The sequence below is a fragment of the Salvelinus namaycush genome, chromosome 1, assembly GCF_016432855.1.
Source record: "Salvelinus namaycush isolate Seneca chromosome 1, SaNama_1.0, whole genome shotgun sequence".
Taxonomy (NCBI): domain Eukaryota; kingdom Metazoa; phylum Chordata; class Actinopteri; order Salmoniformes; family Salmonidae; genus Salvelinus; species Salvelinus namaycush.
Genome location: NC_052307.1, coordinates 19358633 through 19382840, shown reverse-complemented (window position 1 = coordinate 19382840; position 24208 = coordinate 19358633). Strand labels below are relative to the sequence as shown.

General features: G+C 45.8%; 2 protein-coding genes across 2 annotated transcripts in view; both read right to left on the bottom strand.

The window, feature by feature from the left end:
- Positions 1-530: 530 nt before the first annotated feature.
- dpp7 (dipeptidyl-peptidase 7) lies at positions 531-5765 on the bottom strand. The gene is made up of 13 exons (XM_039006744.1): positions 5583-5765; positions 5142-5265; positions 4894-5033; positions 4123-4286; positions 3626-3761; positions 3397-3478; positions 2425-2591; positions 2284-2344; positions 1863-1981; positions 1568-1724; positions 1153-1217; positions 866-936; positions 531-725 (listed from the first exon to the last, which is right to left on the bottom strand). Exons 1-13 carry the CDS (start codon positions 5664-5666, stop codon positions 629-631), a joined length of 1467 nt encoding a protein of 488 aa, XP_038862672.1. The 5' UTR covers positions 5667-5765; the 3' UTR covers positions 531-628.
- A 1201-nt stretch (positions 5766-6966) lies between these two features.
- Positions 6967-24208, bottom strand: part of LOC120058119 (neurogenic locus notch homolog protein 1-like) — a 63073-nt gene continuing 45831 nt past the window's right edge. The window contains exons 21-34 of the mRNA XM_039006622.1: positions 22882-23066; positions 22243-22375; positions 21483-21740; positions 16818-16930; positions 16074-16645; positions 15406-15837; positions 14937-15085; positions 13646-13859; positions 13187-13277; positions 12602-12764; positions 11011-11309; positions 10399-10546; positions 10065-10162; positions 6967-9873 (exon numbers count right to left, since the gene is read on the bottom strand). Coding sequence (XP_038862550.1) covers positions 8485-9873; positions 10065-10162; positions 10399-10546; positions 11011-11309; positions 12602-12764; positions 13187-13277; positions 13646-13859; positions 14937-15085; positions 15406-15837; positions 16074-16645; positions 16818-16930; positions 21483-21740; positions 22243-22375; positions 22882-23066 — 4244 coding nt within the window. The 3' untranslated portion in view covers positions 6967-8484. The remainder of the gene's footprint in view (positions 9874-10064; positions 10163-10398; positions 10547-11010; positions 11310-12601; positions 12765-13186; positions 13278-13645; positions 13860-14936; positions 15086-15405; positions 15838-16073; positions 16646-16817; positions 16931-21482; positions 21741-22242; positions 22376-22881; positions 23067-24208) is intronic.

The following is a 24208-nucleotide window of genomic DNA, read 5'->3' as shown; positions in this document are numbered from 1 at the left end:
ATTCAACAAAATGAGGATTTTTAGCAGCCTAATGGAGGTGTAGATTACATCTCACATTCCAGTGTTTCAACTTGTAAACACGGCTATATGGGCTTTCACTTAATGCGACGTCCGATTTAAGTATAATGCCAGGAGCCGCTTGTGGATATGACAGCTCTAGTGCAGTTCCACCTCTGACACCACCTATGCTGATGTCGGCTAAAGCGGATCTGATTGAATCAATTATTTTTATTGCAATCAATTTCAAATTGGTGAGAATCCGCATTTCAATGAAACTATGCGCCTGTGTCATTTGCAATACTGTGTATTTTGGGACACCCTGTGTTATGACCCTGCAACATCAGTGACTCAGCTGGAAAGTAGTACACCCATGTTGACTGAACTGGTTTTCAACTTGGGAATGAACATGCTAAAACCAAGAGCTGGGGGCTAATGGGACCAGTGTTTGGTTCTGGGTCTATAAAACTGTCTAAATCATGAACTTACAAAATGTGCCACAATGTCACTTGGTTTACAATAAAACTATGGACCTGCTTTAAATTTGTATAAATGTCAAGATTAAAATACTTTATTGAACAACCTTTTACAACTGTCGCTGTCGATCATTAAAATCCATGTCGAAGGCATTTCATCTCTCCTTCTCCATTTTCACCCACTGGGCGATGGTGTCTGACTCCATCTTACGGGCCTTTATAACTGATGCTGGATCAGCATCATTGGCCTCTCTGGGGAAATAACATTAGCATTGAAATGCAGCCATTCCCATGTGGTGATACTGTATAAGAGACTAATATAGCACACTGTGAATTCACAGTAGTTGAGTGGAAGAAAGTCAAGTGAAATTTCTAATCATAAGTTCTCTCACCTCAGGTCCAAATGGTGAGCCCCCTCTGAGATGTTGATTGCAATCAACGATGAGCTCAAGGACTTTCTCACCTACAGAACAACAATCTTACAAGTGAGACAGACTGAATATATCACTGGCTATGTTTAGACAGGCAGCCAATTCTGATATTTGATTGGTCAAAAGACCAACTAGTGGCAAAAATATCAGAATTGGGCTGCCTGTGTAAACACAGCCACTGATGAATAGCATTTCAATTGTGAGGGTTTAGAAAAGTAGCACTCAAATACATTTGATTCAGATCTTACCCCTCCATTTGCCCATGGGTCCAGATCTCCATTGGAGAAAATGATGTTGCTGGCCGTGGAGAGGGCTGATCGAGACAACCAGAAACATAAAGAACAAAACATCACTGAGGAAACTATGGAAATATCAAGCAGACAAGGGTGGCCCTGTATGGCTACATTGGTAGAGCATAGAGCTTGTAATGCCAGGATTGTATGGTTTGATTCCCGCTGGGGCCATTCATACAAGAAATGTATGCACGCATAACTAAGTCGCTTTGGACAAAAGCATCTGCTAAATGGTAATAAGGGTTCAAGAAGCAAGCCCTGTGTACTGTATGGGAATTTCAGATGAGCAGAGCAGCACTAACAAAATCAATTATTTAAGATGTACGTAGTTAGCATCTGTAGCTGTGGTGATTAGGGGGGCAGCTCTTACCATCACCCCAAAACTGGGTTTTGAGCCAGCCAGGTCGGGGGATCACCCCCCAGCGCTTGGAGCAGTATTGTTCCCTGTGTTTCTCAGTGAAGGGTATAGGAGGGAACATGTCACTCACATTGTTGCTCTCATAGCACATCTCAATCTCTGTGCAGGCCTGAAAGAGAAGACATCAGTCTTTGTGAGAAAAAATTGCAAACATTTCCATAATTATTCCATTTTCAGTAGCTCTGCTTAGTTTTCCAACTTGATGAGCAAAGAACAAATGGTAATAGCTTGGTGATGTATACTGTACCTGGTAGTCCCAGGCCAGGCTATTGAAGCCCAGTCCACAGCCAGTTGGGTCAGCACATTCCACATACAGGGTGTAGAGGTCAAAGCAGGTCAGATCTCCTGTAGAGTTGTACACTATTCCTGTAGGAGATTTGGCATTACATCAACAACATATTACAACATGCCAGTTGCTGGTAGACCTAACATTGCATCTTCATATGGAAATGTGAGCACCTGCTATACAGAGCATCAATTATAAAGGAATTTCTGGGTTGATTGGGTATATGGTTTATAGTGATTCTGCCTGAGGAGCAGCTGGGGGATGTGTAGGAGGAGCACCCTCTAGTGGAAACTGATATGAAATGCCTCAATGATACAAAAGTCAACTGGCAGAACCCCAGGACTCATGGAGAACTCACTGGGCAGCCCTCTCGCCTACTTACCTGCAGTGTCTTTTAGGGCATGCAGCAAATCAGCTCCACCCAACATGGTGTCACAGGCCACCTACAAGCACATAGAGTTCTGGGTTGAACAACATAGTAGAGCTGAAATCCCAATGAGTTGTTATCTGTGACCAACAGTACCTTGACTGGGTTGGCAGGCATGCTACCCATGAAGTGGGTGCTGTAGGGGTAGTCCAGCATGGCCATGAGGGTGAAGGCATTACGTAAGAGCCCATTCAGCTGGTGGATGTCCTTATACGAGGATGGAGTCTTGCACAGGGAGAACGCTGACTGGATACGGCCATAGTCTGATGTTGGACAAACATGCAAAGGAGACGACGAGCATTACTGTAATGATGGAAAATCACAGTGCTTTTACAGTGACATACAACCCTATACGTATCAGTGATGACATTAATACTTTGTAAAGGCACATTCAAATGATGAACCCATTTCTACAGGGGCTTTTCAAATTGTATTTGTTACATGTGCCAAATACAACAGGTGTAGTACTTACAGTGAAATTCTTACTTACAAGCGCTTAACCAACAATGCAGTTTTAAGAAAAATACGTGTTAAGTAAAACATAAGAAATAAATAAATAAATAAAAGTAACAAATCATTTCAAGAGCAGCAGTAAAATAACAATAGCAAGGCTATATATACCGGTTAGTTGAGGTAATTGAGGTAATATGTACATTTAGGTAGAGTTAAAGTGACTATGCATAGATAATAAACAAAGAATAGCAGCGGCATAAAAAAACAGGGGGGTGGGGATGCAAATAGTCTGGGTAGCCATTTGATTAGCTGTTCAGGACTCTTATGGCTTGGGGGTAGAAGCTGTTGAGAAGCCTTTTGGACCTAGACTCGGCGCGTCGGTGCATGTGTAAAGGATGTCACGCAGCTTGCTTAGCTAATATCGCTTCCTCCTGATTCGGCACATACCAAGGCTCGAACCGAGGACCTCTGCCTCGCAAACACACGTGACCCCCCCATCTAAAGCATATTAAGTCGTGCCACAGAAAATCTAGCTGTTCAGCAGCGCAAGTAGAGACACTTCAGGCTGAGGAGTGAGTTTCACAGATCCCCATTTGCTACACATGCAGACTTTACCTTCCATTTGAGCCAGGTCTTGCAGCCTCTGGAACGCCCCTCTTACAGCATCCCTACACTCTGGGGCATAGTTCTCAAAATCCTACACACACATAAAAAAAACATTGGGTAATGTTAACAGAGAAATGTAAAAATCAAGAATGTAGAAAACCTAGAACTTTGGTCACTACAATCAAGGGACAAAACAGACCAGCTAATGTGAGACTATCTACTGTAAATTTGAACTTACGGATGTGACATCCTGGAAAAACTGTTTTGATTCCCCCATCCCTGCAGTAGACAGGATGGGAGCGCTGGCAGCCAGAGCCCCTGCTACAATGTTTGGGTACCTCAGTCTCATGTAGACTGACAACATTCCTCCATAACTGAAGGAGAGAGAGAGAGAAGACAACCTTTGTATGAGAGACTGGACTCTTTATCTCTACTGAAGTTGATGATGTCATTGTCTCATTGAGATTCTGTCTGATACTTTGGAAGAACAGAATTGGGAATTAATTGGATATGTAAAGAAAATATTATGCCTTCATTGTGGGAAAAGACATTTGGAACCGCAATTATTTTTTTATCTAAAAGCATAGAGTTTGCTTTGTAACATTTTTCATGAAACAAATTGGAACTTGCATTTAGCTACAAATAATAAAAATGACAGATTTCAGATCACTGAAACTAATACTGAAATCATTCAATAGACATTTGGTTTCCAATTGCCTGTAATAAAGCTCTTACCTTCCACCAAAGACAATGACTGGACATGCGGAGGCTCCTAGCTGCTGTTTCAGTTCTGTGATCATGATAGCATAGTCTGCTAGGGCCTGTTCTACCGTCAGTAACCCAACCTCTGGGATGTTGAACGAGTCCTGGCCAAATGGGAGTGATTTGCCATAGTATCTCTGTGGAGAGAAAAGTGGAACATGAATCAAACATTCAAGGTAACTGTATGCATCATGTTATAGCTAACAGCTCTACTTGAGTGTTTGACTGCCCTGTTCAAGGACATTCTGTAGTCTGGTATCAAAACAATCATAACAGAGAACTGATCTGAGCCTAGTGCCTGTGTAACGGATGTGAAATGGCTAGCTAGTTAGCTGTGGGGCGCGCTACTAGCGTTTCAATCGGTTACGTCACTCGCTTTGAGACCTTGAAGTAGTGGTTCCCCTTGCTCTGCAAGGGCCGCGGCTTTTGTGGAGCGATGGGTAACGATGCTTCGTGGGTGACTGTTGTTGATGTGTGCAGAGGGTCCCTGGTTCGCGCCCGGGTCGGGGCGAGGGGACGGTCTAAAGTTATACTGTTACACCTGTATCCATAAAGCGTCTCAAAGTAGGAGTGCTGATCTAGGATCTGGCCATACAATATTATCCTAGATCAGCAATCCTACTCTGAGACGCTTTGTGGATACGAGGCCAGCCTATTTCTGTGATACGGTTGAGTAACTTCCCCAGTTCTGTCATGATCACAAGCTTCAACATGAACATGTGACACATTATGGCCTCTTCTTACATGCTCAGCAAATATGACCAGGGCTCTTTGCTGTGCTGCCAGCTCTGTGATGAATCCAGAGTTCAGGGCAAACTCCCAGATGTCTCCCTCGTTTCCCGTGTAGAAGAAGATGGGCCCAGAACCTCTCTTCCAGTACTCATCTAGAAGGACACAGAGCATGGCAACAGTCAAAAGTGAGCATGCAAGTTGGACTGAATAAGAGAGACCAGCACAAATTGTGCAAAATAGCAATAACAATGGATGTTCACCTGTGATTAGGTACCGTTGCTCATAGGTTCCATTGCCCATAATGTTGAAGTTGAAGTGGTCCATTATTTGGGGAAAGTATTTCTCTTTAAACTGGGGTTTTGGGTCAGTGCTGTACCCATGAATCTTGACATAAAAATGTAAAAGCATGAAATGTTCAGAGGAACAAACCTGATATGCCTATAATGTAACATCTGAGATCATAAACATGCTAGAGTGAATGAAATAGCAGCAGTCTCTCTAGTCTTAGCCATTATGAACAGTCTTAGCCATAACTATGAACAAGTGTACTACGAATATAATTTGGTAACTATGAACATCGTTTAAGAAATGCAATGGGTGCTCTTGCATAAGTGAGCTAGCTAGACATACTACCAGCCATGCTCCAGACATTAGTAAACCCCAGTAACAGTGAACACTGAACGTCTGGGTAAAAAAGTTACCTGAAAACGGCTGTGTGTAAGCCCCTGCGTCTCAGAGTAGAGGGAGAGCAAGACAACAACGCAAATAAAAAAACAATTTGTCATATTGAAAAGGCTGTTGGTGAAAGCCTCTGTCAATAACTGTTTCGAAATGTTAATTGTCTAAATCACATGACATAGCTTCCTAACAGCTGATTTTGTTTATTGACCTCTGAACCCAAGCATCGTTTTGGCCGTGTGCATAGTGGAAGTTGTAGTTCTTCGACTCAGCTGTGAAGTTCTAAAAGACACTAGAGGGGAAAATCTACTAAATATTGCTGTTAAAGGTATCGCATTATGGAATCTACAGCATCAGCCTCTCATGGGGAATAAAATGCAAGAAAATACAATATAACTGTTGACTAATTTGTCCAGATAGGTAGATATATAAATTAGATGTGAATGTTGGTGGTAAAAAGTCAAATCTTTTAAGACAGTGTAAATGTCTGTCATAATGAATACAACTGTAATTCATTAGATATTAATATTGAGTATGAAAACTCTACTAATAACATTCAATATCAATTTAGAGGCATGTCTTGATTGTTTCTCTCTCGCTCGCTCGCTCGCTCTCTCTCTCACACACACACACACACATGTACTCTTACTCTCTCTCTCTCTCACACACACACACACATGTACTCTTACTCTCTCTCTCTCTCTCACACACACACACAAACACACACACATGTACTCTTACTCTCTCTCTCTCTCTCTCTCACACACACACACACATGTACTCTTACTCTCTCTCTCTCTCTCTCTCTCTCTCTCTCACACACACACACACAAACACACACACATGTACTCTTACTCTCTCTCTCTCTCTCTCACACACACACACAAACACACACACATGTACTCTTACTCTCTCTCTCTCTCTCTCTCACACACACACAGAAACACACACACATGTACTCTTACTCTCTCTCTCTCTCTCTCTCTCACACACACACACAAACACACACACATGTACTCTTACTCTCTCTCTCTCTCTCTCTCTCACACACACACACAAACACATGTACTCTTACTCTCTCTCTCTCTCTCTCACACACACACACAAACACACACACATGTACTCTTACTCTCTCTCTCTCTCTCTCTCTCTCACACACACACAAACACACACACATGTACTCTTACTCTCGCTCACTTTTTGTTTCTCTGTATCAGATATCATCACCTGAGTTTGATTGTGCTTGTATGGTTGCTGAGTCCATATTGTTCAACTACAACAGACTGGATTTTGTAGACCAAACTGATATCTTGAAATGAAGAACTGTAAGACTTGGTATACTTTACAAGATGGGGCTACTAACTCCAGTCAATTGATATTCAGACAGCAAAGACCACGGAAGACAAGTTGAAATCAAGACACGCATTGGTATCTTTTATTATATGAAGATTTTTTTTTTTTTTACAGATTGACAGTCAGGTAGTGGAAGAAAAATACATTTTATGCAAATTGAAACTTTGCAGGAAGGTAACATTTTATTGCAGATACTACAGCCTTGGGTTTGAATGAACAAATTGAGAACTTATACCATTCACAGCATCTCACAAAGCATCAGGCGAGGACACACTATAGAAACAGGACACCCCACAGTCTTCCTTTTTACATAGAGTAAAAAAAATCATCCAACATTCATCCAAATAATCATCTGTGGATTATTCTGTATCACAGAAACAGTCAATAAATAATAATTGTATAACTCCTCAATATTTCTGTTATTATTTATCTGTAAGGGCTTAAAACATCTCTTATATTTATGTTGTTTGTATACACCTTTCAGATCTCTTCCTCAGTGATACAAAGTCAAATACATGTTCTGTATGTATTTTTTTATTACTGTGGATCATTGTGAAACCTCTTATCCAAATGGAATTCTTAAGACTTAAGATTTCTGAAACAAAATCCTGCTTACAAAGGAAATACATATTCATATTTACATTGAAACAAAACAAGCCAAAGGCTCAAACAATTGGAGGGAGAGGGAAAGTTAATTTCCAAATAATCATTTAGAATAACATCTTGACCATTTCATGAACGACTAAGGGACACAGGACATATAGACTCAAGCCTGTTCTACTGTATTAACTGTCAATCTCCAAGCTGGCGTTATACTGTGCATTACCTTACCATTCCCCCAACACATATAAACGCAGCGCCACACAGACACATACAGACAATCCAATCAAGAGGCTTATGCTGCATTGATCCAAGAACTACTTATAACTCTAGCACTTTATTTAGCAGATTCTTGCTTTTGGTCAGAAGACCTGTTTGAAATGTGAACATGGAAACTGCGTACTGAAATAAGATAATTTATTCATACTGACCACAGCTGAGAAAAATATGAATTATTCTTATGACGGTTTGCTCTGTCAGCAAATAAATGCAATGTTCTTGAATATTTAACAAAACTCAAAACACAAATTGAAATAACACTGGATTTAAGATTTTAAAAATATAAACAAGAGTTTGATGAAAAATCTGGCGAAAATGAAAAGGCAAAATTTCTAAACAAATAAATACCCAGTGTACATCTGAATAACTCAGTATACTGCAGACAAAAGCACTACATATAAAAAATAAGCAAAGCTACAGTATCCCTACAAGTTTCACCTCTGCTCTGACTATGGCCTGACACCTTGGATCACACGTTTATGTAAGCAGGCGGAAGAAAAGGTATAAATAAGACATTAATAAATAATACGAGAAGGAATTAAACATAGGTAATTCTTACTGTTAGTATAAAAGCATATAAAAGAGCTTTGGGTCAAATCAGTCCATAGCTCTGATATTTTGTTTTGTTTTCTCAAGAGTGCCTTTTCATACAAAAATATCCATCAGTCCATTTGGCAAAGCAATGCAAACTCTCTACTTGAACTGATCGGGGATATGTCCGATCTGAGACTGCATGCTGCTGGTTGGTGGACTTGAGATGCCCTCCGACCAGTCAGACATGTTAGAATGCGGGGATGAGCTGGACCATTGGTCGGGAGACCCGGGGGAGGGGGTCAGAAAGGGGTGGTCGGGGACCTGTAGCTGGTGGTTGGGGGTGTTGTCCATGGGGCCGGAGTAGCTGTGCTGGGAGGGAGGGGTGAGGTACTGGGTGCTGGGCAGGTTCTGGCTCATGATCTGGGTCTCCTGGGGCAGGATGGTGTGGATGGGTATGGAGCCCTGGTTCCCTGTGCCCTGCTGGATCTCTGAGCCACTCAGCTCGGTGCTGATGAAGTTCTGGTTGCTGGCATGGCCACTGCTGCCAGTGCTAGAGTTCTGGTGCTGCAGCTGGATGCTCTGTTGCTGCTGTTGGAGCTGCTGTTGTAGGTTCTGTTGGTGCTGCATCTGCATCTGCTGTTGGACCTGCTGCATGGGGTGGGGCTGCGAGGCCAGCCGGGTGTTCTGCAGGCCCTGGTAGCTCAACATCTGGGACAGGCTGGTGGTGGGAAGCCCGGTGTGGAGAGAGGTCATCATGCCGTGCTGCCCGCTTCCTTGGTGCAGACCGCCCTGCCCCCCGACAGGACCAGCCCTCATGGGGTTGAACTGTCCGGGCTGGCCCATGCTGGCGTGCATCCTGGAGAGCCAATCACACTGGCCGTTCATGCCCCCAGAGCAGTTGGAGCCTGATAACGGAAGGTGGGTGAGACGGGGCGGAAGCGGGTCAAACTGCATGCGCGCTAGCTCCTGCTTGTTGGGCATACCCATGTGGTTGACCCCCATATGGGGGTCGGACATCCCCTGGAGGTGGTTGAGTGACATGGACGGGGACTGCTGGAAGGGGGACGTCATCATGGAAGGGGACGCCACGTCAGAGATATACCCGTGTGGAGACTCCAGGGAGTCCACGGGGGACAGAACAGCTGAGCTGTCCAACAGACTTCCTCCCTTCCCATCCTGGGAGGTTTTCTTCTTGTTCTTCATGTCCTTGCCGTCCTTGCAGCCGATGCCCTTGGCGCTGTGCTTGCGGGCCTTCTTGCTCTGGACCAAGGGCTTCATGCTGCCCAAGTAGCTGTTGGGGGAGCAGAGAGGGGGGGACAGAGTGGTGCCCATGGAGCCTCCATGGCCATGGCTGTGCATGGGCGGGCTGCGGACCAGGTTGTACTCGTCCATGAGACGGACAATGTCATGGTGCATCCTCTCTTGCGCTATGTCTCGGGGCAGCCGGTCCATGTGATCAGTTATCTCGCGGTTAGCAAAGTGCTCCAGCAGGACCTTGGCCGTCTCGTAGCTTCCTTCCCTTGCAGCAAGGAACAGAGGGGTCTCCTCCTGAGGCAGACACACAGACAAACAGAGAGAAATGTGTTTACAGTGGACCACAGATAGACAGCTCTGTCTTGCTAAAGAGATTTTATCTCAGTGACAATAACCTGTATAAATAAAGCTTAAATGTTGAAGGAATGTAGCTTACAGAAATATTGTATTATATTGTGTTCCATCAGGCAGCAAAGATTCCTTACCTTGTTGTTCTGCATGTCCTTGTTGGCTCCATTCTTCAGTAGTACGGTAGCTGCTTCAATGTTGTTCACTGCTGCTGCCCAGTGCAGAGCAGATTTGCCTGGTGAGAGCGAGGCAGGCAGAAAAACACGTTCAGTACACAACCCATGCCTGTCTAAAATGAAAACATTTTGTAAAAGCACATGGACTTTATCTTATCTTCTGCCCATTTCCAATGACAAATTCCTTGTTTGATTTAATTCGTGGATTGAATGTGCTTCACCTCTAGCTCTGATTGAAAGAATACGATGAGGCGATGAAGCCCATAGAGATTCAGCATTGAGATATGAGCCCTACCAAAGTCATCGATAGCGTTGACGTCAGCATGGCAGTTGATGAGCTCCTCCACCATGCCCTCCACTGCCAGGCGGGCTGCCAGGATCAGAGGGGTGGTGCCATCGTGCATGCGGGCATCCAGGTCTGTGGCACGATTCCTGATCAAAATCTACAGAAAGATACAATGAGTTGGTTAACCTTGTATGACAGGATTACCCAACTTGAGGCCCGCTGTGGTTTTATTTGGACCAACAGGTTATCTGAGCAACAAAAAAAAAGTCTGTAAAAACACCAGGAAATCAGTGATTTTAATTTTGGAAATCTGTTCCCAAGTATTCCCATGCATAATAGAGATAAACATGATCGTATACAAATGCAAGGAAATCTTGAAGTTATTATGTTTTATTCAAATAATGTATCTGTTTGGGCTTCTTGCGGTCAATTTGCAATCCACAAATGATTAGTAATTATGTTCCGGCCCCCCGACCATCTGCTCCAGAAATCTAGTTGATGATCCCTGTCGTATGAGATTATCTTTAGAGATACTAAGGAAGCAAGGGCACATTACCAATCCAATACAGTAGATCTCTTTGCTACACAAGAACAAAAATGTATCTGCATTTGACCCCCTACCTGGAAGACGCCCTGCGCATCAGCGGCCACGGCAGCGTGTAACGGGGTCTTGCCCATGTTGTCCTGGATGTTGGCATCTGCACTGGCCTCCAGAAGACGCTTGGCAGCATCAGAGCGGGCGTAGCGGGCAGCGAGATGAAGGGCGGTCTCCCCTGTGCGGTCTGTCTGACTGTGGAGGTTAGCACCCTGGTAAATGAAATCACTGATCACGTTGGCAGAGGCGTCTTCCTCCTCCTCGCTGTTTCCTGTTTCCAGACCTCCACCGCTACAGGAGGCGATCATCAGGGGGGTGAAGCCATCTGGATGGAGAGGAGGGAGGGAGGGAGAGACCATACTTTATTACCAGGGGAGTTGACCACACCTCAGCATTGACAGTCCAGTGCACTAGCGCAGGGTCAGCATAAGACTAAACAAAGTAACAAACAAATCTAATGAGAATTTGATGCTTTTGTCTGGGTGAATCATCACAGCTCTCTTTTCGATAACGGATTCTGATCAAGCTAGGCATTGGGGAGCTGCAGGAAGACACAGAGCTTTGGTAAACCTAGGCAGATGGAAAACTGAGCATTATCATCTCTGAGAGGAGGCTCAGACAGTCGACTTGGATGGGTTTCTCCTCTTCAAAAGAATAGCAAGCCCCCAGATCTCACAGATTTGGTTGATTCAGGCTCATTGATTGGTGAAGGAGAGTGTGTTGTGCTCTACTGTTGAAGAGTGCCTTACTTTAGATTTCTTAAACACTCTTCAGGGGGTTTGGCTCTCAATAAAAGTGTGTTCTTTATTTTTGTTCTGTTATTGGTTTTATTAATAAAGCATATGACAAGAAAGACCTATTAATGGTCCAATGATGGATGTAAGCATTAATCTGGAAGGGAGTTTTCCCCTGGGTTCAGGGCTTCTAGCTGCATGCTTTGATCTGGATCCCCTTACCCTGAGGACACAAGGCTTTAGCTGCTCCCACACACATGCTCTCTCTGTCTCGCCCCCTTGCTATTGCTCACTCAGATAAGGTGTAAATCAAACAACTAATATTTGAGGAGGCAGAAAAATACCTTAAAACATGATGTTAAGACAGTTTTGTTTAACTTCTTTACAAAGCAAGATTTTAGGTAATACAATGAAATAGGAATAACTATGTTAATTACTTAATTTAATGAGTAATTAAAAGTATGAGTTATGCTAATATGTGAATCATTATAAAATAATTGTTTATCTTTTTATCTAAATGTACCCTGCCACTTCCAATGACTCATAATTATGTACACCTCTCATCTTTCTAACTCTACACCAGTATTGACAACTGAAATGTGCCGTTCAAAAATATTTAGTCTTGACCTGTGCACTGCAGCTGGGGCAGAATTAACCAATTCCACATAACCATTTTACAAGTCCTACACACCAGGCAACTGATTAAATGGTACAATATTCTACAAGTTAAATGGTCAAACATTCTGTATTCACCACAAATATTGTCATGTAATTTCATGACATTTAATAATACATGTCAGAAGGGAAATAGGAGGGGTATGAAGTTCACAGTTAAAATCTGTCCTAAATTCCCTAACAATGAACCGAGTGGTTGTGTACACACCTGGTCCCCGTACGTTGACGTCCATGCAGTCATTCTCGATCTCGCCCTGAGGGGGTGTGGGGGCGATGGAGGGGATACGGAGATCAGCTGCGTCCAGGTGCTGCTGGGTCCACTGGCGGTGGTCTGTCTGGCCATCCAGGTCCAGTATCGCCTGCTCCTCAAACTGCTGGAACCAGATCAGGGGCAGATGGACAGTCAATTAGCTCAAACCGCAACCAAAGCATTTCAGCTCAAAGCTATTTGCAACCTAACGTTTAACTAACCAACTTTTACTTACTAAAATGCTGACATTCAGGACAATAAAACCAAAAACCAACACAAAGGAGACTATATTTTCTATATCTAAACATTGGTGGATATTAAGTTAAAGCTAATTAAATAGCCTATGTAAATGCACAAATATTTAAACAAAAACTTGAATCTAGTGATATTTGAAGACTATTATAATGATGATAAAGAGAAAATCTCTGACTGAAGATCTTTTCTTATTATTTCTCTATAGGTATTTCTTTATAAATCCATGTTCTACTCTTATTCCCGCCTTTCTCTCCAAATGCCAGTATGTGATGTAGTTAGACTTCTTACCCTAAAGCGCTTGGTGTCCGAAGGCTCCTCTTCTCCCCATTCATTCTGGTTGTCGTCCATCAGTGATATGTCCGAGAGGTTTTTCAGTGGCCTGTGATCCGAGAGAAATCCCATTGAAAATCCTGATACAGCAAAAGTGAGCTAGCTAACTATCCCAGCTGAGCACTCTTCCTCAGTGGTAGTGCACCAACACCGAAATAAAAGCATTGATTGACCCCCCCCAACCCCTATCGCTCCGATAAGTCAATTAATGCGCACGTTACCTATACCTGATGTATTATTATCATTAATGATCCAAACAAACCCCGTCCCCCCTCTTTCTCATCGCCAGCTACATCCCTCAGTCCCATAAACTCTCTTCACCGTTCCACACCCTGCTATGACCAAACCCACGACAAGCAAACTAAGACCCATGGTGGGAAAACAATGTGGTGGCGCATGGAAACCTGGGACACTTACTTCAATCCCACTGAATCCTCCCCCACCGGCTCCCTCCTCTTCTTCTTGTTGGGCTCACTGATCTTGAAGCCCTCCGGGAACCACAACTGGCCGTGCTCGCGACGACGCTTCCGTGAGGCGACCATCCCCACACCCACGAAAGCCAGGAGGGCCAGCCCAGCCAGGACCGCGTAGATGGGGTAAAGCTCAGACGGAGGCTGGGGGTCAACCTCACCTGGAGTGGGAAAGGACAACATGGTAAGGCGGACAGCGGCGCAGCCTGAGAACCCAGCCAGGCAGGCAGGCGCTGGATTGGTCTGAGGAGGACTGATAGTCCAGCTCCTCTAGTCTAGTAAAACCCCCTCCTGGAGCCTAGTATTCCACGGCCAGAGCTACAACAGGAATGATGAGCGCCGTTTGTAAAACAAGGTTGTTCCTTTTCTGTAATAATCAGAATTGCTAACCACTTTTCATCAAATAGAGCTAGAGATAAAAAAAATGAAAAACCACCACCACCTCCTCTCCCCTCTCAGCCCAGGGTACCAGGAGACAACTCTACCATTTCTTCTTTAAGGGGAAAAAAAGGGAGGGATTAATGAACTTCAAATTACTGCACGCGCTTTAAGCTGTAAAGACTAAGGATTTATTAGGATTTTCAAGATAACAAAGACTCCCAACTTCTAGCACACTCCCGATCAATTTTTCTTCTCTTTTTTTTTTACTAACGATTTTGAAATGATAAACTCTCCCAACCCAAACCCTTAGAGATGCATAAAGTCCTGGTATTACATTCAGCAAGCTGAAGGTTGCAGCAGACTTACACTGTAGGATGAAGTGTGTGTGTGCGTGTGCGTGTGTGTGTGTGTGTGTGTGTGTGTGTGTGTGTGTGTGTGTGTGTGTGTGTGTGTGTGTGTGTGTGTGTGTGTGTGTGTGTGTGTGTTAGAATGGTATGTGGATTGGGTAGGGGGCTGGATGAGTTGATTTACGGCAATTAACCATTTTGGAGCCTGAAGCCATTGGATTTACACACAGACTACTGCATTGATTGTTTAGTCCATGTGATTCACTAGTACATTTGTTCCATTGTTGAATGAAATACACACTCAAAGAACACCATATCACCCTTTTGTGGTGTTGGAGGGTTAAGACCTAGGGGATGAATACCATCAGTGTGTGTGTGTGTGTGTGAGTGTGTGTGTGTGTGTGTGTGTAGGGCTGAGGTATGATTAAAGAAGCATTAGGGATGCAAACCTTGGGTGTTGCAGCAGTACCCTGTTAGTGACTGTTAACATGGAAGAAGATAGAAACTCACTGTGAACAGCCTCTATGATGTAGGGAATATTGAGGTTTCCACTGGAGGCCAGGGCCCCCAGGAAGGCTGCTACATCAGTGGCACTCTGGAAGCACTCTGTGGACTGCTGAAAGCACTGGCGGTTGTCAATCTCCAGGTACACTATGGAGCTGTGGAGGACAGAGTCATATTATACACATTAGACCTGATCTAAAGCCCAGAGAGAAAGTAGAAGAGCACAATGGTTTCTGTTCTCACAAAACTACCAGAAGTTCTTAGAAAGCCAGACACTGATATATTTGTTATATAATCATCTATTGTGATGGAAAACTAAAGATATGGAAGGCCAGTTTACTTTCCACAACAAATACTTAGTCCTAGCTTGACTTTCACATTTCACATTCATGACAATATGAGGTTTGCATGAACATTCAGCTGAAATCCAGATTCCAAATGAGGATTGTTTCCAGAACATTTTTCTAATCCTTACCCTTTGATCAGCATGGGGTCCAGCTCCCTGCGTCTGCGTCTGTTTCCACTGGCTATAGTATACAGGCTATTCCTCATGGAGCTGAGCATGGTGCCAGGGATCTCTGTCCAACCCACTGAGCGCTTTATGTTGTGTTTGTTCAGCTCCTGCTCACTGCCGTAGTACGGGTAGATCATCATCTCTCCCTTGGAGTCCTGCCGGAACACCACGTTGGTGTGGAGAACGCGGCTCAGCTCGCGCAGGAAGCCAAGCGAGTTGTTCCGGAGCTGGTCGGGCATGATGTGCACCACGATGACCAGGCGGCCCACCGCCAGCTTCTCTGGCATGTTGTTAGCACAGTCCAGACCATCCCACTCACACTCAGCGTTGTTGCAGCCCTGGTCACAGTGGCCGTCCGCATAGTGGTCTTTACAGTACTGGTCGTACAGAGGGCTGGAGAGACAAGAGATTAGAGTATCATTCAGTATGACTTTTAATGGGATGTATAATGATGAAAGAAAAGCTTGTATCTCTACTCAGCCTTTATTCTTCCTCTATTCTCTACAGCATTAGCTGAATCAGGTGAGTTATAGAAGGTCTGGAGCTGAACCCTGCATAGCCAGTAGCTCTCCATGTGGACTGGCCTCCCCTTAGCTAGTATTCAGTGTTTAGACCCTGATGACACTCACTTGCACTGGCCCTCCAGGTTCTGACAGTCAAAGCCATCGTAGAGACAGCCGGCGTTGTTGCACTGCTCGTCACACTTCCCGTCATTGAAGTAACGCCAGCACTGCAGGGACGACGTGCAGTTCTTCCACGGGTCGTTGAAGTTGAGCGAGCAGTCGCCCCCGTCCCAGCCACACGCGTGGTTGTTACACAAGGTATCACAGAACTTGTTCCCCTTTCTTTCCTCACACTGGGGGATCTCACAGCTCACCTCCACCTCTGGCGGGGGCGTGATGTCACGGCCGAACCCACCCAGGAAGCTGTAGTCCAGGATGTGACATAGCAGGCCGTTGAAGTTGGTGGGGCATACGCAGTGGTAGTATGGAGCCTCTGAGCTGTACTCACAGGTTCCCCCGTTGTAGCAGGGGTTGGTGTTACAGGGGCTGTCTGTAGGGTATTCACACTCTGGCCCCGTGAACGAGGAGGGACAGAGACACTTGGGGCTCTTGTGTCCGGAGATGCAGGTGCCACCATTACGGCAGTGGAGACTCCCACATGAGTGGGCATCGTACTCACAGGTAGAGCCAGTGTAGCCCTGTAGAGGGGAAGGAGAGCAAATGTGTCAATCTAATACTACTAGTACTACTATTACAGTACATTTAATGAATGACAACACAGTGTAATACATCTGCTCAATGTCTTTATATACAGTATGCGTCTTGTATGCAGTATAATATGCCGGCAGCCTTAGTTGTGTGTGAACTTACAGGTGGACACTTGCAGATGAAGCCGTGAGGAGTGTTGCTGGCTACGGCACATGTCCCTCCGTTACGACAGGGTTTGCTCTTACAGCCGTCAAACACTGTGTCACAACGCTGGCCTGTAGGGTCACAGAGAGATATAGTTACATCAAGGACTGAATCCCCTTATCAATAAGCCAATCACAGGTTAACATTTAATGCCATACAGAGTAAATACTTCCAGTTGAAGTCGGAAGTTTACATACAATTAGGTTGGAGTTATTAAAACTCGTTTTTCAACCACTCAAACTATACTTTTGGCAAGTCGGTTAAGACATCTACTTTGTGCATGACACAAGTAATTTTTCCAACAATTGTTTACAGACAGATTATTTCACTTATAATATCACAATTCCAGTGGGTCAGAAGTTTACATACACTAAGTTGACTGTGCCTTCAAACAGTTTGGAAAATTCCAGAAAATTATGTCATGGCTTTAGAAGCTTCTGATTTGAGTCAATCATTTGAGTCAATTGGAGGTGTATCCGTGGATGTATTTTAAGGCCTAACTTCAAACTCAGTGCCTCTTTGCTTGACATCATGGGAAAATCAAAAGAAATCAGCCAAGACCTCAGAAAAAAACATTGTAGACCACAAGTCTGGATCATCCTTGGGAGCAATTTCCAAATGCCTGAAGGTACCACGTTCATCTGTACAAACAATAGTACGCAAGTATAAACACCATGGGACCACTCAGCCATCATACCGCTCAGGAAGGAGACGAGTTCTGTCTCCTAGAAATGAACGTACTTTGGTGTGAAAAGTGCAAATCAATCCCAGAACAACAGCAAAGGACCTTGTGAAGATGCTGGAGGAAACAGCTACAAAAGTATCTATATCCACAGTAAAACGAGTCCTATGTCAACATAACCTAAAAGGCCGCTCAGCAAGGAAGAAGCCACTGCTCCAAAACCGCCATAAAAAAGCCAGACTACGGTTTGCAACTACACATGGGGACAAAGATGGTACTTTTTGGAGAAATGTCCTGTGGTCTGATGAAACAAAAATAGAACTGTTTGGCCATAATGACCATCGTTATGTTTGGAGGAAAAAGGGGGAGGCTTGCAAGCCGAAGAACACCATCCCAACCGTGAAGCACGGGGGTGGCAGCATCATGTTGCGGGGGTGCTTTGCTGCAGGAGGGACTGGTGCACTTCACAAAATAGACGGCATTATGAGGGAGGAAAATTTATTGGATATATTGAAGCAACATGTCAAGACATCAGTCAGGACGTTAAAGCTTAGTCGCAAATGGTTCTTCCAAATGGACAATGACCCCAAGCATACTTCCAAAGTTGTGGCAAAATGGCTTAAGGACAACAAAGTCAAGCTATTTGTCACGCCCTGACCAAAGATTGCTTTGTATGTTTCTATTTTTTGTTTGGTCAGGGTGTGATGTGGGTGGGCATTCTATGTTTGTATGTCTATATTTTTTATTTCTATTGTGTTTGGCCTGGTATGGTTCCCAATCAGAGGCAGCTGTCAATCGTTGTCTCTGATTGAGAACCATACTTAGGTATCCTGTTTTCCCACTTTGAGTTGTGGGTGGTTATTTTCTGTTTAGTGTTTGTTGCACCTTTCAGAACTGTTTGCTAAGTCAAACGACACCGCTGGTTCTGCTCACACTGCCCTACCCTGTGCTTTGACCTCTTTCTCCCCTCTCTCTCCAGATGAAATCTCGCGTCTTGTGACGGCCGGTCGCCCAACAACCTGCCCGCTTGACCCTATCCCCTCCTCTCTTCTCCAGACCATTTCCGGAGACCTCCTCCCTTACCTCACCTCGCTCATCAACTCATCCTTGACCGCTGGCTACGTCCCTTCCGTCTTCAAGAGAGCGAGAGTTGCACTCCTTCTGAAAAAACCTACACTCGATCCCTCCGATGTCAACAACTACAGACCAGTATCCCTTCTTTCTTTTCTCTCCAAAACTCTTGAACGTGCCGTCCTTGGCCAGCTCTCCTGCTATCTCTCTCAGAATGACCTTCTTGATCCAAATCAGTCAGGTTTCAAGACTAGTCATTCAACTGAGACTGCTCTTCTCTGTGTCACGGAGGCGCTCTGCACTGCTAAAGCTAACTCTCTCTCCTCTGCTCTCATCCTTCTAGACCTATCGGCTGCCTTTGATACTGTGAACCATCAGATCCTCCTCTCCACCCTCTCCGAGTTGGGCATCTCCGGCGCGGCCCACGCTTGGATTGCGTCCTACCTGACAGGTCGCTCCTACCAGGTGGCGTGGCGAGAATCTGTCTCCGCACCACGTGCTCTCACCACTGGTGTCCCCCAGGGCTCTGTTCTAGGCCCTCTCCTATTCTCGCTATACACCAAGTCACTTGGCTCTGTCATATCCTCACATGGTCTCTCCTATCATTGCTATGCAGACGACACACAATTAATCTTCTCCTTTCCCCCTTCTGATAACCAGGTGGCGAATCGCATCTCTGCATGTCTGGCAGACATATCAGTGTGGATGACGGATCACCACCTCAAGCTGAACCTCGGCAAGACGGAGCTGCTCTTCCTCCCGGGGAAGGACTGCCCGTTCCATGATCTCGCCATCACGGTTGACAACTCCATTGTGTCCTCCTCCCAGAGTGCTAAGAACCTTGGCGTGATCCTGGACAACACCCTGTCGTTCTCAACTAACATCAAGGCGGTGACCCGTTCCTGTACGTTCATGCTCTACAACATTCGCAGAGTACGACCCTGCCTCACACAGGAAGCGGCGCAGGTCCTAATCCAGGCACTTGTCATCTCCCGTCTGGATTACTGCAACTCGCTGTTGTCTGGGCTCCCTGCCTGTGCCATTAAACCCCTACAACTCATCCAGAACGCCGCAGCCCGTCTGGTGTTCAACCTTCCCAAGTTCTCTCACGTCACCCCGCTCCTCCGCTCTCTCCACTGGCTTCCAGTTGAAGCTCGCATCCGCTACAAGACCATGGTGCTTGCCTACGGAGCTGTGAGGGGAACGGCACCTCCGTACCTTCAGGCTCTGATCAGGCCCTACACCCAAACAAGGGCACTGCGTTCATCCACCTCTGGCCTGCTCGACTCCCTACCTCTGAGGAAGTACAGTTCCCGCTCAGCCCAGTCAAAACTGTTCGCTGCTCTGGCACCCCAATGGTGGAACAAACTCCCTCACGACGCCAGGTCAGCGGAGTCAATCACCACCTTCCGGAGACACCTGAAACCCCACCTCTTTAAGGAATACCTAGGATAGGATAAAGTAATCCTTCTAACCCCCCCCCCCCCCTTAAAAGATTTAGACGCACTATTGTAAAGTGGTTGTTCCACTGGATATCATAAGGTGAATGCACCAATTTGTAAGTCGCTCTGGATAAGAGCGTCTGCTAAATGACTTAAATGTAATGTAAATGTTTGTTGGTCGTTTTGTTGTTTTTGTTCGCGTGCTCATCTTTATTAAAAGTATTATGGATACGTACCACGCTGCACTTTGGTCCTCCTCTCCTTCTCCCGACGACAATCGTTAGACTATTGGAGTGGCCATCACAAAGCCCTGACCTCAATACTATAGAACATTTGTGGGCAGAACTGAAAAAGCGTGTGCGAGCAAGGAGGCCAGTTACACCAGTTACACCAGTGTCAGGAGGAATGGGCCAAAATTCACCCAACTTATTGTGGGAAGCTTGTGGAAGGCTACCCGAAACATTTGACCCAAGTTAAACAATTTAAAGGCAATGCTACCAAATACTAATTGAGTGTATGTAAACTTCTGACCCACTGGGAATGTGATGAAAGAAATAAAAGCTGAAATAAATCAGCTGTCAGAGCAGCTTACCGATCACTGCACCTGTACACAGCTCATCGGTAAATAGCCCACCCAACTACCTCATCCCCATATTGTTTTTATTTTTGCTCTTTTGCACCCCAGTATCTCTACTTGCACATCATCATCTGCGCATCTATCACTCCAGTGTTAATGCTTAATTGTAATTATTTCGCCACTATGGCCTATTGATTGCCTTACCTTCCTAATCTACATTTGTACACACTGTATATAGATTTTTATTTTTCTATTGTGTTATTGACTGTACGTTTGTTTATCCCATGTGTAACTCTGTGTTGTTGTTTTTGTCGCACTCCTTTGCTTTATCTTGGCCAGGTCGCAGTTGTAAATGAGAACTTGTTCTCAACTAGCCTACCTGGTTAAATAAAGGTGAAATAAAATACATATATAATAAATAAATATACTATTATTCTGACATTTCATATTCTTAAAATAAAGTGGTGATCCTAACTGACCTAAGACAGGGTATTTTTACTAGGATTAAATGTCAGGAATTGTGAAAAACTGAGTTTAAATGTATTTGGCTACGGTGTATGTAAACATCCGACCTCAACTGTATCTTCTGGGGCTATATACTATAGGAAAACAGTGAAGAGGTGGTATATTCTTTTTTTTACTGTTGGGATTTCTCCTGCAAGGACAATGATTTGTCTCGAAAAAGACAGAAAAATGTCCGACTTAATTAACTCAGTTTGTCCTTACTTTCCCATATAAACCCCATGAAACAACTGGAATTGACATGAAACTAAACCCAACCCCACTCCCCAGTCACTCTCCAGTCACTCTCCAGTCAGAGCCAACATGTCTGATTGTTATATATATGTTACCTGTATATCCGGTACGGCAATCACAGCGGTAGTTGTTGGTGAGCTGGACGCAGTTGTGTGTCCCGCGGGTGTCACATGGGTTGGACAGGCACTCGTTGACGTCACCCTCACAGCGCTCCCCTACGTAGCCGGCGGGACAGATACAGTGGTAACCTCCCACCCTGTCCACACACTTCCCCTTGTTGAAGCACTTGGGCTCGTTGGTGACGGGGTCTGTGAAGGGGTTGCAGTCGTCTATGTTGATCTCACAGTGAACGCCTGCAAGGTAGAGGACGGGCGGGAGAGAGCAGAGGAACAGTCAGCCTCTTCTAAAACACTCAGCTGGGACACCACCACATGGGATCAAGAAGGATGGATGTACTACCTGCACTTGTTCAATACATCTTTTCATTTACCGTTTCAAAATGTTTCTCGTTTGCTTCTATAAAACCTTTTTGGCTACATTCATTTCACCAGTACTTTAGCTGACCAACAAGACACACTCCCTTCATGTGAAATACGAGAAATCAATCCCGTATTTCACGGGGACGAGAGTTTCGGACATGTGCTGGACGCTGTTAAGCCCTAATTAATGAAGTGTGGTGGATTGAGAGCGAGAGCGAGTGAGAGAGAGAGGGCGGGCGGAGAGGAACAGTGGAGACCGGGGGGAGAGAGGAATAGAGAGAGAGTGGGAGGATGGAGAGGAGCACAGAAAGAGGGATAGAGAGAAAGAGGGGGGTGGTGTGGAAGAGTGTGTGGAGGTGGGTGGCGGGTCCCTGACCTTGGGTTCCCCTGGGACAGGAGCATTTGTAGGTATTGATCAGGTCAATGCAGGTGCCTCCGTTCTGGCACGGCTGGGAGAAACACTCATTGATCTCATTGGAGCAGTTGGTGCCGACGTATCCCGGCACACACTAGGAGAGGAGAGGGAAAAGATAAATCAATGAGTGACATGAAACAAGGCTGTTTCTGTTTACCTGGTTGTTTTGCCAGTTTTCTGCACAGGACAGCAAATTCTCTTTCATCAGAGATCTACATAAATGAACAGTTTGTGAGTCTGTTAATAAACAACCTTTTGTCATCAGTTTGGATACAGAGTTTGATATGACTCTTTTTTATAGAAAGAACACCCACACACTCATTTATTTTCTGATTTAAATCATTCAATGGAAAGTGAGCATGACTGACTGACAATGTTTCTGCAAGACCAAGACCAGGAAACACACACTTTTTTGGCCACATGAATCGCTGTTCGGCCTAGGTATCATTTCTACATTAGGCTACATTTGTTATGCATTTCACCCAGCACCTGTGAAAAATTGGATTAAATTAAATTTGATGTAACTTAATTAGGACAATTCGTACCAATTGGATGTAATGTGCATTAGCGACAGTGCTGTGTTCCTAGTGAGCAGCCTACCTTGCAGGAGTACCCTCCTAGGAAGTCAGTGCAGGTGGCTCCGCTCTGACAGGGGTTGGGGATGCACTCATCCACCTGCTCTTCACAGTAGCTGCCTGTGTAGCCTGCCTGGCAGTGGCAGTAGTGAGTGTTCCCCGCATCCAGACACTGGCCTGAGTTACGACACAGAGCAATTACCTCCACACCTGGAGGGCAGAGAGATGGGGAGGGGAAGAGAGATGGGGAGGGCAGAGAGATGGGGAGGGCAGAGAGATGGGGAGGGCAAGAGAGATGGGGAGGGCAAGAGAGATGGGGGGGGCAGAGAGATGGGGAGGGCAGAGAGATGGGGAGGGCAGAGAGATGGGGAGGGGAAGAGAGATGGGGAGGGCAGAGAGATGGGGAGGGCAGAGAGATGGGGAGGGGAAGAGAGATGAGGAGGGCAGAGAGATGGGGAGGGCAGAGAGATGGGGAGGGCAGAGAGATGGGGAGGGCAGAGAGATGGGGAGGGCAGAGAGATGGGGAGGGGAAGAGAGATGGGGAGGGCAGAGAGATGGGGAGGGCAGAGAGATGGGGAGGGGAAGAGAGATGGGGAGGGCAGAGAGGTGGGGAGGGCAGAGAGATGGGGAGGGGAAGAGAGATGGGGAGGGCAGAGAGATGGGGAGGGCAGAGAGATGGGGAGGGCAGAGAGATGGGGAGGGCAGAGAGATGGGGAGGGCAGAGAGATGGGGAGGGGAAGAGAGATGGGGAGGGGAAGAGAGATGGGGAGGGCAGAGAGATGGGGAGGGCAGAGAGATGGGGAGGGGAAGAGAGATCGGGAGGGGAAGAGAGATGGGGAGGGGCAGAGAGATGGGGAGGGCAGAGAGATGGGGAGGGGAAGAGAGATGGGGAGGGGAAGAGAGATGGGGAGGGCAAGAGAGATGGGGAGGGCAGAGAGATGGGGAGGGCAGAGAGATGGGGAGGGGAAGAGAGATGGGGAGGGCAGAGAGATGGGGAGGGCAGAGAGATGGGGAGGGGAAGAGAGATGGGGAGGGCAGAGAGGTGGGGAGGGCAGAGAGATGGGGAGGGGAAGAGAGATGGGGAGGGCAGAGAGATGGGGAGGGCAGAGAGATGGGGAGGGCAGAGAGATGGGGAGGGGAAGAGAGATGGGGAGGGGAAGAGAGATGGGGAGGGCAGAGAGATGGGGAGGGCAGAGAGATGGGGAGGGCAGAGAGATGGGGAGGGGAAGAGAGATGGGGAGGGGAAGAGAGATGGGGAGGGCAGAGAGATGGGGAGGGCAGAGAGATGGGGAGGGCAGAGAGATGGGGAGGGCAGAGAGATGGGGAGGGCAGAGAGATGGGGAGGGGAAGAG